The sequence below is a fragment of the Cebus imitator genome, unplaced genomic scaffold (genome assembly GCF_001604975.1).
Source record: "Cebus imitator isolate Cc_AM_T3 unplaced genomic scaffold, Cebus_imitator-1.0 Scaffold30, whole genome shotgun sequence".
In the NCBI taxonomy this organism is placed as follows: domain Eukaryota; kingdom Metazoa; phylum Chordata; class Mammalia; order Primates; family Cebidae; genus Cebus; species Cebus imitator.
In genome coordinates this window covers 9,997,037-10,013,035 of record NW_016107345.1, presented here as the reverse complement: position 1 = coordinate 10,013,035, position 15,999 = coordinate 9,997,037, and the positions used below count along the sequence as shown (strand labels likewise).

Here is a 15,999-nt window from a genome sequence, read left to right as displayed (position 1 = left end):
AAAGTAATGAAGGGGTGGAGGTAGTGATGGCAGAGACTGCTTTAGCTATGGTTGAAGGGAAAGCTAAATTAAAAGGACCCAGTGCTGTGAAAATCTAGATGAAGACCTTTTTTTTCTTTTGAGACGGAGTTTCACTCTTGTTGCCCAGGCTGGAGTGCAATGGTACGACCTCGGCTCACTGCAACCTCTGCCTCCTGGGTTCAAGTGATTCTCCTGCCTTGGGCTCCCAAGTAACTGAGATTACAGTGCCCAGCATCATGCCCAGCTAATTTTTTGTATTTTTAGTAGAGACAGAGTTTCATCATGTTGGCCAGCTGGTCTTGAACACCTGACTTCAGATGATCCACCTGCCTCGGCCTCCCAAAGTGCTGGGATTACAGGCATGAGCCTCCTTGCTCATCTGATGAAGACTCTTTCAAGCAAAAAATTATAAGTCATTAGGTCCTGAGATGGGAGCAGACTTGCTGTGAGGACAGGTGAAAGGTCAAGGTGGAAGTAATAAATGAATGAGGCAGAGTGAAGAGAGGTGAGAGAGCTAGGTTGAACCACCTAAGTAGAAGACTAGGTTTAATTTCCAGGGGAATGTGTGTAGAGTGAGAAGAGCAGAAGGCATGAGGAAAGATTCCTGGAAAACACCAGCCTGAAGGATAAAGGGGATTTGGTATCACTGAAAGGGTAGACTTTTGAGGAGCAAGTGATAAGCTCACCAGCAGTGAATTATTTTTATGTTTATAACGGAGAACAGCTCCTGGCTCCTGTTTCATAAAGGACAGAACAAGCAAATTAGTTGGTGAGCATCATTCCACTCCCTCACAGCCCACTCATAAGCTAAAGGCCCCAGAAGACCGTTTGTCCTGCCACAGGTTCCTTAGTTTCCTCTTCCAATATAATGGCTTTAGTTAACATGGTAATGTAGACAGCAGCACTGAATCAATTTCCACAAGATTGTTTAAAGATAGCTACAAAAAAAATATTTCAGTGCTATATACAATCATTGAGCAGATGAGAAAATGGTAATGCACAGATGCTAAACAGTTTTTCCAAGCCAATAAAGAAAGATCTATGATAAATATCCCTGTCTCCTTGTTCCAAGGTTATTTTTCGTTTTGCACCTAGCTCAGGCCTCTGTTTGGGAAAGCTATCATTACAAGTTTTGTGGATTGCCAAACCATACTGCTGGACTGGAACAATAAGCCACTTCTCTTGATCCACAGGCACAACACTTCGTTTGGACGTCTGGGATGGATGGAAGGAATTTCTGATGGGTTGTCTACTTGGACAAAAACTTAAAGTCCAACGCTATTTATCAAAAGAAGGACCAGTACTCAAGTATGAGAGATTAACGTTAAATTAACTTAGCAAGTGCTATAATTTTTCACTAAACTTCCATCAGACCTTGAGCCTGCAATTAACTGTACAGCTGGGGTACTGCTCTCTGCCAATTCCACTTACCATGTCTCAACCAAAAATTATTGACATATTTGCTGGAACAAAACAGCAGGGATGCCATCAGGACTCATAGTCTTGTGATTCAGGTAGACTTCCCTCAGGAAATACCAACTACAGTTAACCTTTAACAATGCAGGGGTTAGGGATGCCAACTCTCCACACAGTTGAAAATTCACACATAACTTTTGACTTCCCCAAAGCTTAGCTACTAATAGCCTACCATTGACCAGAAGCCTTGCTGATAACACAGTCAATTAACACACGTTGTGTATGTTATATGTATTATATACCATATTCTTACAATAAGGTAAGCTAAGAAAAGAAAACATTAAGAAAAATCATAAGGAAGAGAAAATGTATTTCCTAGTCATTACGTGGATGTGGATCATTATGAAGGTCTTCAATCTTCATGTTGAATTAGGCTGAGGAGGAGAAAGAGGATAAGGGGTTTGTCTTCTGTCTCAGGTGTGGCAGAGGTGGAAGAAAATCCACAAACTGAACCCCCGCAGTTCAAATTCATGTTGTTCAAAGGTTAACTGTGATTAAATGGGTGACTTCGATTTGGTTTAGATATGAGACTTTCAGCAACATTTTAAAAGGCTATCAGAATAAATACAGACAATCCTCAACTTATGATGGATCAAACTTAGATTTTTCAACTTACAATGGTGTAAAAGTGATATTCATTCAGTAGAGACCAAACTTGCAGTGTGCATACAACCATTCTTTTTCATTTTCAGTACAGCATTCAATAAATTATATGAGATATTCAAAACTTTATTATAAAATAGGCTTTGTGTTAGATGATTTTGCCCAACTGTAGGCTAATTAAAGTAGGCTAGACTAAGATTTGATGTTTAGGAGATTAGGTGTATTAAGTGCATTTCAGACTTATCATACTTCCAATACATGATGGTTTGTATGAGGACGTAACCCTTTAATAAGTCAAAGGACATCTGTATCTTGCCACTTTCACATTCAGTTATTCTTTAAGAAAACACTTGTTAATTGGCTGAAAACATTGGCTGTATCTTCCTAAGCTCACATGTAATTTTTCAAACTGCATTTATTACCAGCATTTGCACTTTTGCCATACATAAAGTATAACGGCTATGACTGGGACAGTGGAGGAGGGTAGGTTCAGAGAGGCAGGTGGTCATTTTAAAGTGTTAATATAGCCATCAGCCTCTCAAATACATAAATTGCACTAATCTGTAGGTTTAATAGTATTTTAGAATAGTGTCCCCTCGTGGGTGATTTGATCATGTTTTGCAGAAGCCAACGCACCAGAAGATCTAAGGGCTCTGTGAAGTGATGGATTAGAAGAGCAGCTTTTACAGTTTTATAAAATATTCAAATATTTTACGCTGATTTCTATTGTGAGATAGTGATATTTCTTTTTCCATGTTCTGCATCCAAAGAAATAGCTGCGTTGCTTTTTACTTTTAGCAGTATATACTTTAGTTAACAATAGTTTAATACTTTGCGGCAGACACTGTGTTATATTTATTACCTCATTTTATGCTTATAACAATTTGATGAGGTGGACACGTTTTAATCTTATTTTACAAATGAGGAAACTAAGATCAGAAAACCTGCCTCATGTTGCCTGGGTGCAGTGGCTCACACCTATAACCCCAGCACTTTGGGAGGTCAAGGTGGACAGATCACTTGAGGTCAGGAGTTCGAGATCAGCCTGGCCAACATAGCAAAACCTCCATATCTATTAAAAATACAAAAATTAGCTGGGTGTGGTGGCTCGCACCTGTAATTCCAGCTACTAAGGAGGCTGAGGCAGGAGAACCGCTTCAACAAAGGAGGTAGAGGTTGCAGTGAGCCGAGATTGTGCCACTGCACTCCAGCCTGAGCACCAGAGCAAGACTTTGCCTGTGGGGGACAGAGGCAAGGAAACGTGCCCCATGTCATACAAATAGCAAGGGCAGAACTTGGTATTGAACAGTAACAATTTGACTCTGGTGTTCATGTGCTTGACCATCTACACTTGTCTTCATCTTTAAATAAAATCTAAGAGCTCAGAGAATGTAAAGGGTCAGACTTAAAAGCTCCTTTTATTTCCCCATGCTTGATATTTGTCCTGAGGATTTAATTTTTATAAGAAAGATGATAACTTCAAAGAAACTATTTACATGTGTATGGTAGGATAATGTGTGTAAGCAGAACCTGCGCAATTTAACCTGTATATCACTATCTGCCTTTTCTAAAACCATTTTAAGGTAAAAGAAGAAATAAACATTTAACTAGAATATTTCATGAGTATTTAGTGTAACCACTTTTGTCTGTCTGCTGATTTTCTAACCACCCCCTCCCTACTTGTTTCACTCATTTAGGTATCAGAAAAGGGTAGCCCTGTACATTGCTGCTTTTTGTGGGTACATTGAACTCACTGAATGGGCCCTGAAGCAGGGTGTGCAGCCCCACGAGGCAGTCGGTGTTCACCCCTATCGAGCATGGTGCCATGAAGCCCTTCATACAGATGTCTCTAAGTGCCCCATTCATGCAGCCGCAGAAGCAGGCCAACTGTTGATTCTGAAGGCTTTTGTCAACTGCAGCGTGCTGTGCCTGGAATGCAAAAATGCAGCAGGACAAACTCCCCTGACCATCGTGTTCAAACACAAGCATAAAGACTGTGTATTATATTTGCTGAGTAAAATGTGGTCCACGGTTTCTTTTCTGAAAATTTCAGTCCCAATGAGGATTTATATTAAAATAAAACAATGGATCCTCAGAGCTCAGAGTCACAGTCTTCATAAAAGCCAATTTTGCGGAGCAAGGGTCTTTGGGGCAAAAGTTGGAGACACTGTGATGGTGGATGGTTTCACCAAGCCAAAAATGACCTCCAAGAGCTGGCATAAGGCTGGGAACAGGGACTCACAAAGCATCTTGCCCAAGCTACCATCTCTCAGCAGACAAACTGCAAGCAGCAAACCTGTCAATCCTTTGGCAATTTCACAGTCGGACACAAGAGAACAAGCCCTCAAATTTCATCCACTTGTGAATGCAAGTACATTCTCTGAATTACAAAAACATCAACAACAAAATCAGAAAAAAATTGCTGCCATAGCTAGCAAAAAAGAACAGCTCATAAAAAACATATATCTTCCCCAAGTCCCCCTCCCTCCAGTTTCAAGAGTGGGATATTCACATCCATCGTTTTTCTATGCAACACCCAGTGCTGACTTTTTACTGAAGTCCTCCTTTGCATCTTTCTCAGAGCACAGTGGAAAGACTCCAAGGGAGAATGCAATCTACTGCTTAGCTGTGGCAAGGTAATGTTCTCTCCTTAAACATACAAAGGGAATAAGGCTTAGGGTAACTGAAATAAAGTTGAGCTGAGCTAAAGACCAGTATAGAAAAGCAAGTAAAACAATCTAGCCTTGTTTTTTCTTTCATACATGTGTTTACTATAGCCCAGTGCTGTGCCCAGCAGAACAGAAATGTGCGTGAAAAGCGTCTGTTTTTAAGGAGTGTGTGTGTGTGTGTGTGTGTGTGTGTGTGGCTTTCTTTCTTGTTTTTACTTTATTCCAGGGTAAGGAATGGTCCATAATGCCCTACTATGCCACTGAAAGTAATACAAGTTGTTTCAATGCATCAATACCCAGCTTCAGGGACCTCATCTTAGCCTCATGACTAGGACAAAATGAACTAATATTACTAACCAATCCAATCTGTGCAGTACTTTATTCCTCAAACTTTCAAAAGGGAAAGAAACACAGTACAAAGAACTGTATCAATTAGCAAGGTCCCTTGCTGCTGCTGCTGCTGCTGTTGTTGTTGCTGCTGCTGCCGCTGCTTTTCTTTTTTCTTTCTGTTTGAGACAGAGTCTCACTCTGTTGCCCAGGCTGGAGTGCAGTGGTGCTATCACAGCTCACTGCATCCTCGAATTCCTAGGCTCAAGCAATTCTCCCACCTCAGCCTTCCAAGTAGCTGGGACTACAGGCACATGCCACTATACCTGGTTGATTTATTTTTGTGTGTAGAGATGGGGACTTACCATGTTGCCCAGGCTGGTCTCAAACTCCTGGGCTCAAGTGATCCTCCCACCTTGGCCTCCCGAAGCACTGGGATTATAGGCATGAACCACTGTGCCTAGGCTGCTACTGTTTCTTCTTCTTTTTCCTCCTCCTCCTCTTCTTTCTCTTCCTCTTCTTCTTCTAAAGCTAATAAAAAATTAATTGTAATTAGATGGGAAAAAGGGAAAACTGAAATACAGGAGGGAGGCATCAAATGTCTCATAGAAGACTAGATGGCAATGAAAATGGGAGGAAAGAAAGGAACACTTCAATGATAAATTGAATGATAAGGACTTGAATTGATTTACTAGGCAAGATACACGGGTGTGGTGAGATCTATATTGAACAGGGTGCTAGAATTGACATTAATATTTACAGTGAGTTAAAAGGTAATCCATAGCACATCTAAAGAGGTTTAAAAAAAATTGTATCAGAATTAGATATTTCAGGTACACAACCCTCTGATTAGAGCTCAGATCCCATCCATTACTTATGAGGCATAATTTGATGCAAATATTACAGTTAGAAATATAGATTTATGAGTGACTTTTTCCCTTAATATAATGAGAAAGAAAGAAAAAACAAGGCTAGATTGTTTTACCTGGTTTTCTGTACTGGTCTTTAGCTCAGCTCAACTTTATTTCAGTTAGGTTGTTGCCACCTTGTGGTGAGAGTAATTTTGGCTGTAAAATGCAAAATTCAATATCCAATAGAGTGAGGCTGACAATACAGGAAGACACTTAATAGCTTAATAGTCTCAATCTTTGTAATTTGTGAGATATCCCTGACTAGAATGTATAAAAAGATATCATCAAAAATTCTAGAAATGTATTAGGAAAATTATTAATTGAAAACCAACATAGTCCAGCTTAAAATAAGGCTACAAACAAGAAAGGAAATATTGATTTATCAACAGATACATGCGAAAAATGAGTTTATTTTACAAACATTCAATAAGTGTTTACTATAGCCCAGTACTGCGCTCAGGAGAACAGAAATGTGCATGAAAAGCATCTATTTTTAAGGGGTGTGTGTATGTGTGGTTTTAGATGAGAAAAGCTGACAGTGTCTGTTGTGTAGAGTGCTTTCTTGGGGAGGAATTGAATTATGAAATATATAGTAAAATCCATAAAGACCACTAATCTCACATATATGGCTTGTTGAATTTTTATGTTTTCATATATCCATGTAAGTACTACTCATATCAGAAGCAAACTATTTCCGGCCCCCCAAAATTTTCCTTCATGCCCCTTGCCAGTCAATGATCCTTCCTGGATGTAACTATATTATTCTTATCTCTAACACTGAAGATTAGTTTAGCCTATTCTTGAACTTCAAATAAAGGGCACATATGGCAAATACCTTTTATATTTTGCTTTTTTGTTCAACACATTGCCTGTAAGATTCATCAATGTTTTTGCATGTATTGGTTGTTCTTATTTCTATGTAGTATTCCTTTTTATGCAGTATTTCATATCTAATTTATTTATCTATTTTCCTATTGATAAGCATTTGGATTATTTCTAATTTAGGGGCTATTTTGAATTAAAATGCATGATTATTCTTACATATGAGGTTTGGTGGACATTTGCATGCACTTCTCTTGACTCTATACCAAGAAACAGAATTGCTGGGTCATAGGATAAATTTGTTTAGCTTTAGTAAACATTTCTAAACACTTTTTTAAAAAGACTACCAGTGTGCTGCTTTTTTGTAGCTATATTTCATAAGGATTAGCATTATTAAGGAGTGGCAATTTCAAGATCAAGAAAGAAATTGCTAGAGAAGACATTTTGTTAAAGAAAGGGTTATTCTGTGAAGGAATGAAGGGAAAGAGAGAGGAAAGAAAGCGACAGAGAGAAAGGAAAAAAGGAAGGAAGGAAGAGAAGGGAAGGGAAAGAGGGAAGGAGGAAGGGAGGGAGGGAGGGAAGGAGGGAGGGAAGAAAAGTGTTAGTGCAGAAGGGAGACCCATGAGGGAGTGGTGGTCAGTCTGACTGCACACTTACTGTGGCAGTGTTACTCCTTGCAAATCCTCTTTTCATTTCTCTTTTCCCAATATTTTTCTCTTTCCCATATTCACACCCTCCACTTCCCATCTGTTTCTGCCCCCTTTCCATGGAATCTTTCCCAGGACCTGTTCCACCTTCCTTTGTTGGTGTGCTGTGGAAAGGAAGAGGAGATCTACAACCTCATGCCCTTGCAGTCTTCTTGATCTAGTTCAAGTTCCTCAGAGTCACAAAAGCACTTATGTCTTCCTGAAGTAGACAGTAGGCAGGCAGTCAGGTGGTTTGAGCACTCCTCTAAATGACCAGTGCAGCTCTTGTACCACAAAGACACAAACATGAGGAATGGATGTACACTATTTTGATGGCTACATGCACCAAGCTAGTATCATAGCCAGGAAATGGGGAAGAACCTAACATAATCCTTTATGATGCTGGCCCAGGGATCAGGTGGGTAAAGTGACCATCAGATGTTCCTGTACTATAGGAAGAAGAGTCTCCCCAACCAGACAAGTCACCTGGCATCATGTGAAAGTACTTGTTGGACAACATGTCATTCAGGAACTCTACCCTTAGATTCATAAAACTAAACCTCTCAGGGCTGACTCCAAGATGGCATTGATGCATTTGGCATATAATCAAGTGCTAATGTGGGTTTGGGTTGGTGAGTGCATGTGGCTAGTGTAGACATGACAGTCATTGAGGACAGAAGGTCACATAGAGTATCATTCCTCAGCCTAGAAGGCAGTGTAGGCTTTACACAGGTCAAAGAATATCTGTAAGGTGTGTCTAGAAAATAGCCTTCCTTATGGCTTATTGTCCAATTCCAGAGAGGTTTATGTGACCTGGGAGTTCAGTTAAGTAAAGATTCAAATGTAGGGGATTGATCCAAAAGGCTGAGAGTTTGAGTGGACTGAGAATAGATGATAATCTCAAATGCTATGAACTTTGATGAGCTCTGGTATTCTAGGTACAAGTACAGCTCTTCGTTTTATTATTTTAAAAGGCATGTCTTGTATGCTTTAATCACTTTTTGCATCTCTAGCACATAGAATAGTGCTTGCCATAGAATAAATGCTCAATATGCACCTTTTTCTTAAGGTAAGCATTTTTTGAATGAATGTGGAAAAGACAAGTTTCAAATGTCAGGGAGAGAATCAGGATAGGCTCTGAGTCTAGGAAAAGCTAGGATATGCATTAGAACAGGAGAGGACTTCAAATTAAGTCAGATGGGATGTGAGGAAAGGCTAAAAGTGCCCGAGTGATTTCTTTAAGACTTAACACCTAATTTTATGGGCATCATGGATGGGTTAAGCCAGTTTAGAGAGCCCAGAAAAATATAGCCATTGAGGTAAAGGAAGAAGTTAATTCAGAACAAAGAAGTTGAATCAGGCAGACATGGACCTGGTTCAAATGTTGGAAACACTGTGGTACTTTGATACAGGTTGTTCCTAATAGATTGAGTCAAAGCCTTTTAAAAATACTGGACTTTGTCAGGCAACATGGGTAGAGGTGAGGTAAAGGATCCAAGATAGTAACGTGGTCAAAGGCACTGTTTTGTGAAAGAGCAAGCAAGAAATTTAGTTTTCAGGAAATTATGTGGATTTGCAAAAGGCACTGTAGGCAATAGCGAAAAACTGGCTACAGATAAGACTGGCAGTATGAACTGCATCTACACTAAGAAGCATCTTGTGTGACCAAGTAGAGAGTTTGCTTCTTATTCCCCCTTCCATGGGGCAGGAAGGAGGTGGGTGGGAAGCTCATAGAAGTTCTTTTTCATGACGTATGTTACATAATTAGTTTCAGATTGTTTTTGAGACAAATCTGATAGAGATATAAGGAAGACTCACTGGAAAGATGTGGAAAGACTATAGTGGAGTTAGGAACCTGCAACAAGAAATAAGACACAATAATGACCTAGACTAGAACAGTAGTAGTTAGGGAAAAAAGAAAAGGCCAAATACAAGAGATATTTCTGGGGAATCATCTACAAAATTTGGTCACTGACTGGGTGTGGAGATAGAGAAAGAAGGAATTTAGTTTTGTTTCTAGATTTGGAGACCACCGGTGAGGGTAGCAAAATCAAAGTGTTGGAACAAGGAAACAGAAGTGGGACAAGTTTAGGAAGAAGATATGTTAAATTAGAAGTGCCTATGGGATAAATATTTTTATTTGGCAATTGGAGATATGCAACTTTTATGAAAGGTCAAGATTTAGGAGTCATGGATAAGGGAATTGAAACAGTAAATGAGGACTCCTAGGATGAGGTTATAGAAAGAGAGAAGGACCAAGGATAGAATCTTGGAGGACCCCAACATTTAAGGGGATGTAACACACCTCGGTATTAAATCACATTTGCATCCTGCAAAGTAAGAATAGTTGTATTCAAATTTGCAAGTCTTCATTGGTATATAGTCAGAGAATAACTATCATATAACATTAAATTCCATTGCATTTTAGATGAAGACTATCAAAATACCTAATATCTTTTCAACTAAAAAATCCTCATGTGTGTTTGCAGTGGTAGAAAGTGGAGAAAAGAGAAGAGGCCAGGGAATATGTGATGTATAGGAATATCTAGAAAAGAGAGAGAAAAAGTTTCAACCCAGAGAATTCTACGATATTGAGTGGCTTTCTGTTTCTAGTTGTGGATTCTAAATTTTTAGTATTGCCTTGGGAAAATATCATTCCCACTGTATCAGAGGGAACTTGTTTTAGACATCTACCTATGTGACAAGATAAACTAGCCCTAGCTACAAAATCAACCTAAAGATTTCCACCCTTTTTCAGCTATGTATGCAGACAAGATCAGACCTCCTTATAAATTATATCTTGTTTTCTTGCAGTGCCTTTAAAGAGAAACGATGGCTTCAGCAGTTAGAAATAGCAAGAGTCCTGGCCAAAAAGAGCATTTCTAACTTGACTACCAGAGGAGGCCTGACAGCATGTGAAAACCCTCTAGAAACTGTGCTTTGAAAAGCACAGCCCCAGTTTGGACAAAGACCTGATCAAACAGAATCTCCAGTTCTAATGTTAACATCTCTAATAACAGTTCTAATGTTATCATCTCTAGTAACAGTTCTAACGCCACATAACTTTTAATAGGATATTTAACCCCACGTTTTCTCGAACTTCATCACCCTAAGTGAAAATTTAGTACTTTTTTGTGTAAAGAATATGAGGAATAATTCAGAAGAAATTGAGAATACTAGTTGCCCACAGGGTAGGGGAGCTGAGACAACAGAACACAAGAAAGTGAGAATTTTTACAGTTCCTTTGTTTGTTTTGTTTCTTAAAAAAAAAAAAAAGTGTGCTTTGGTTTTTTAAGCCATATGAAGGTAGAACGTATTTAAAAATAAACAAAAATTTGTATTTCTATATAAGGAAAGTTCTTAAGAAATACAAATACAAAAAAAGAACGAAAAAGAAAAAAAAAGAAAGTTAACAAATACCATCTAGGTCTAATGCTGATCTCAGACATCTTTTAAACTTCTGCTATAACATTGCTTCCAATTAATCTTTTTAAATTGAATTAAAATTTACATGCAGTCAATTGCATGAATCTTAAATGTAAGATTCAATGGATTTGAAAAATATCCCAGTCAAAACATAGAACATTTTTGTTACCCCAGAAAGTTCCTTTAAGCTCCTAAGTCAATCCCAATTTCTATAGGTTACTTCTATTCTGATTTCTATCTCCTTAGATGAGGTTTTCAAACCATTGGTATCATACAGTTGTTCACTTTTGTGTCTGGGTTATTTCATTCAACTTAATGTTTTAAGATTCATTTACAATGCTGCATGTATCAGTAGTACATTCCTTTTTTTTTTTTTTGAGACAGAGTCTTACTCTGTTGTCCAGGTTGGAGTGCAGTGGCATGATCTCAGCTGACTGTAACCTCCACCTCCCGGGTTCAAACAATTCTCCTGCCTCAGCCTCCTGAGTAGCTGGGATTACAAGCATGTGTCACCACACCCACCTAATTTTTGTATTTTTAGTATTTTGTATTTTTAATTCCTGATCTCAAGTGATCCACCTGCCTCGGCCTCCCAAAGTGCTGGGATTACAGGCATGAGCCACCATGTCCAGCCGTACATTCCTTGTTATTACTGAGTAGTATTCCATTATATGGATGCACCATAATGCATAGTGTATGGACTGTATAGATGTTTGGGTTGCCTCCAGTTTTGACATATTATGAATAAAGCATTATGAACATTATTGTAAAAAGTATTTTTCTGGACATATGTGTTCATTTCTTTTGGGTAAATATCTAGGAGTAGAATTGTTGAATAATAGGGTAAATGTACATTTAACATTATAAGAAACTACCTAAGAGTTCTCCAAAGTGATTTTACGATTTTTAACCCTTTGACTAGCAATGTACAAGAGTTCTGCCTTCACACACTTGGTGTCATCAGTGTTTTTTACCTTTAGTCATTCTATGGGGTTTGAAATGGCCAATCATTGTGGTTTAATTTACATTTTCCTGAGGACTATGATGCTGGATGCCTTTTCATGAGCTTATTGGCCATTTGTGTATCTTCTTTTGTGAAATATCAATACAGGTTTCTGCCTATTTAAAAAATTGGGCTATTGTTTAATTATTGGTTTGCTGGAGATTTTTGTATTTATGATACAAGTTCTTCATCAGATATATAGATATAGATATATAGTGGGTCTTTTCCCCAGTCTGTGGATCACCTTTTCATTTGACTAATGATGTTTTTTGATAAACAAAAATGTTTTAAATTTGATGAATTAGAAGTTATCACTTTTTTCTTTTATGGTTCATGCTTTTTATTTCCTCTAGAAGAACTCTGCCTGGCCAGATCCAGTGGCTCGTGCCTGTAATCCCAACATTTTAGAAGCCGAGGTAGACGGATCACTTGAGGTCAGGAGTTCGATACCAGCCCGGCCAACATGATGAAAATCTGTCTCTACTAAAAGTACAAAAATTAGCCAGGCATGCTGGTACACACCTGTAATCCCAGCTTTTCAGGAGGCTGAGGAAGGAGAACCACTTGAACCTGGGAGGCAGAGGTTGCAATGATCCAAGATCGTACCATGACGCTCTAGCCGGGGCAACAGAGTGAGACTACATCTCAAAAAACCCAAAACAGCAACAACAACAACAACAACAAAAAACTCTGCCTACTCAAAAGTAATCAAGATGTTCTCTTATATTTTCTTCTAGAAGTTCAATAATTTTAGTCTTTATGTTAGGTTTATATTCTATCTCAAATTATTTGTGTGACTGATGTGTAGTTAGGGTTGGGATTAATTTTTGAAAACACTTTCCTTTCCCCCACTGACTTACCTTAGCATCTCTGTTGAAAATCAATTGGCAATATAGGTACAGATCTATTTCCAGACTTTCTGTTTTGTTCCATTGATCTATTTACTTTTCCTTATACTAATACTACATTGTCTTAACTACTATGTCTCAATTAGTCTTGAAATCAGGTAATATGAATCTTCCAACTTTGTTACTGTTTTTCAAGTTTGTTTTGGCTATTTTTAGTCCTTCACATTTCCATATAAATTTTAAAATAAACTTGCCATTCTCTATTTTAAAAGCCTGCTGGGATTCTGATTGGGCACAACTGACATTTTAATAATATTAAATCTTATAACCCATGATGTATATTTCTGTATTTGTGGTATATGTCTCCATTTACTTAAGTCTTAATTCTTCTTAGCAAAGTTTTGCAATTTTTAGTGTACATATCTCGTAAATCTTCTGTTAAAAGTTTTTTTCTAAATATTTTATATTTTTGAGGCAATTTACTGAGATGATTATAAGACAGATTTTGGCACAACTGTCAGATGCACCTAAAATCTAAGGCTCGTTCTAAAAAAATACCTTTGAGTTCTCAGTTAGATATTATGGGGTTGGGGCACAAAGGTTAATACAAACACACACACACGCGCATTAACACACACACATGCACACGCAAATGCACGTGGGCGCGCGTGCACACACACACACATATAGATGATTCTATAGGGGTGCTGTAGGGCAGCATGTGAATAGGTATTAGTTCACCATAGAGAAAACAAGAAATGATAGTGACTGGCAGGAGGCACAGCAGAGATTCTGGGGTGTTGTAACATTCTATTTCCTGTTCTGGAGTAATAGGTGTGTTTAATTTGAGAAAATTCAACAAGAAATATTTTTAAAATCTGTACCCTTTTCTGTTTGCATTTTTATAATACAGTTATAAATTTTTTACACTTTTTATATATTTTTAATTTTTATACAAATTTATATTTTTAAATTTTTTATATAAATTTAAATTTTTTATACATTTTCAATAATTTTATAATACAATATTTAAATGAATTAAAATAATTTTTTAAAATCTCAGGAGCTAATTCATGCATTTGGTGCCAGCTTTAGAGTCATGAGAAGGTGGTTGGTGTGACAGAGGCTTGTCACCATGTTATTGTCCTCTTGACAGTGTAGTGAATTGAGCTGTAATTCCTTGCAAGGGGTGATAATATTTTATGTATCATTGAAACACAGCCAAGGAAATACCCTGTGCAAGGATTCTGGGACTAGAATACTTTAAGGGGAGAAAAAAGGGAAAATGTAAGAGAAAAGAAAGACATATGAGCTGGAGGGGAATAGAAAGATCCAGATAATATGTGAGAGAATGATTGATATAAGCATTGTTTCCTACCAGCATCAATTGAAAAAATACTAAGATTTATGCTTTGTTTACATTCACCCTGGAAGATAGCATGAAGTGACATTAAGACTGTATATATTTATAATATAAATGCAATTGTAGAGTATTAGTATTAACATGCACTGGATACCCTAAGATATTTATTCTCATCCTGATTCTCACTGAAATTAGAGTTAATGTATATTCTCTACCTTCTGTGTCATTTTGTTCATTCTTCAAGTATTGTTACTCATCACACTATATTAAAGTTACTTCATTGTCTGTCTCCTTCACTTTTCTGACACCTCCTAGAGAACAAGGGCATTGTTTCATTCCTCTCCAAACTGCCAAAGCACAGCATGTCTTTGAACCTTTGAGGAATTACTCAATAAATGCTTGTTGAATTAAATGAATGGCTTTTAAGATGATCCTGCACATGGAATTCTCAATTATTTATGAATTTATAGGAGCATGAAATCTGCTCCTATGAAACGTAAATGCTGCTGTTTGCTTAATTCTAATTTATTGTTTAATTTGATCACCAAAATCAATTTTTTAATGTGAATTTATTAGTTCATCTGAGCATCCTAACGACACTGCATGGAATAGAAGGGCAGTATTAAAATATCAATTTCACAGATGAAGAGGCTATGCTTATAACATAAAAACAATTTATTAGAGCTCATACAGGTAATGCCAGAACCAGATCTGGAATCTAGAGTTTTGATTTTTTCACTCAGGTAATTTCTCTAAACAACCATATCACCTGTGGCAACAAAAGTCATTCTATAAATTATCCTGGGGAATTTTAACTCCCAGGCTGGTTTTTTCTGGATATAATTTGGTTTCTTTTTTTTTTTTTGACAGTGTCTCACTCCGTCACCCAGGCTGGAGTGCAGTGACTCAAATCTTGGCTCACTGCAACTTCTGCCTCCCAGGTTCAAGCAATTCTCATGCCTTAGCCTACCAAATAGCCGAGACCACAGGCACATGCCACCATGCTTCGCTAATTTTTGTATTTTTAGTAGTGATGGGGTTTCACCATGTTGACCAGGCTGGACCCAAACTTCTGGTCTCAAGTGATCCTCCCGCCTTGGTCTCCCAAAGTGCTGGTTTTACAGGCATGAGCTACTGCACCCCGTCGAACTTGGTGCCTTGCCACCTTCTTTAGACAGCCCATTCTTCTGCTCCCTATTCTCACCTTCACCTTGCCTGTCCTCACTTCATTCCCTGAGATTACAGAGAAGAAAGGCTATTTCTTTTTTCTTTTTCTTTTTTTTTTTTTTTTTTAAGACAAAGTCTTGCTTCCCAGGCTGGAGTGCAGTGGCACGATCATGGCTCACTGAAACCTCTGCTTCCCAGGTACAAGCGATTCTTCTGCCTCAGCCTCCCAAGTAGCTGAGACTACAGGCATGTGCCACCACGCCCAGGTAATTTTTTGTATTTTTAGTAAAGACGGGGTGTCACAGTGTTAGCCAGGATAGTCTCGATCTCCTAAACTCATGATCTGCCCACCTCAGCCTCCCAAAGTGCTGGGATTACAAGTGTGAGCCACTGCACCCCGCTGAAGAAAGGCTATTTAATATTGGCATAGTATTGTGTCTATCTGCAAATTCATTTCAGCATTCCTTATCCCCTATATATGTACAGTTCTTGAATACCTCTTTTGAATCAGTTGAAACTGGTTTTTACTGTAATCGCACTACTTCTCTCATTAACTAGTTCAATACATTCTTTGACCTGTGTTCACTGTATACTTGTAGAAGAGTCATGATTTTACATTTTCTGAGAATTATTCTTTAATAATGGATGTTTTCTCAATAATGTATGAATAAAGGCAA

General features: G+C 38.0%; 1 protein-coding gene across 3 annotated transcripts in view; it reads left to right on the top strand.

The window, feature by feature from the left end:
* Nucleotides 1-10,861, top strand: part of ANKUB1 (ankyrin repeat and ubiquitin domain containing 1) — a 19,063-nt gene extending 8,202 nt beyond the window's left edge. For all 3 annotated transcript variants that reach the window (XM_037736860.1, XM_017523838.2, XM_037736859.1), the window contains 3 exons: nucleotides 1,215-1,329; nucleotides 3,798-4,736; nucleotides 10,330-10,861. In XM_037736860.1, coding sequence (XP_037592788.1) covers nucleotides 1,262-1,329; nucleotides 3,798-4,736; nucleotides 10,330-10,459 — 1,137 coding nt within the window. In that variant the 5' untranslated portion in view covers nucleotides 1,215-1,261 and the 3' untranslated portion in view covers nucleotides 10,460-10,861. The remainder of the gene's footprint in view (nucleotides 1-1,214; nucleotides 1,330-3,797; nucleotides 4,737-10,329) is intronic.
* The last annotated feature ends 5,138 nt before the right edge of the window (nucleotides 10,862-15,999 follow it).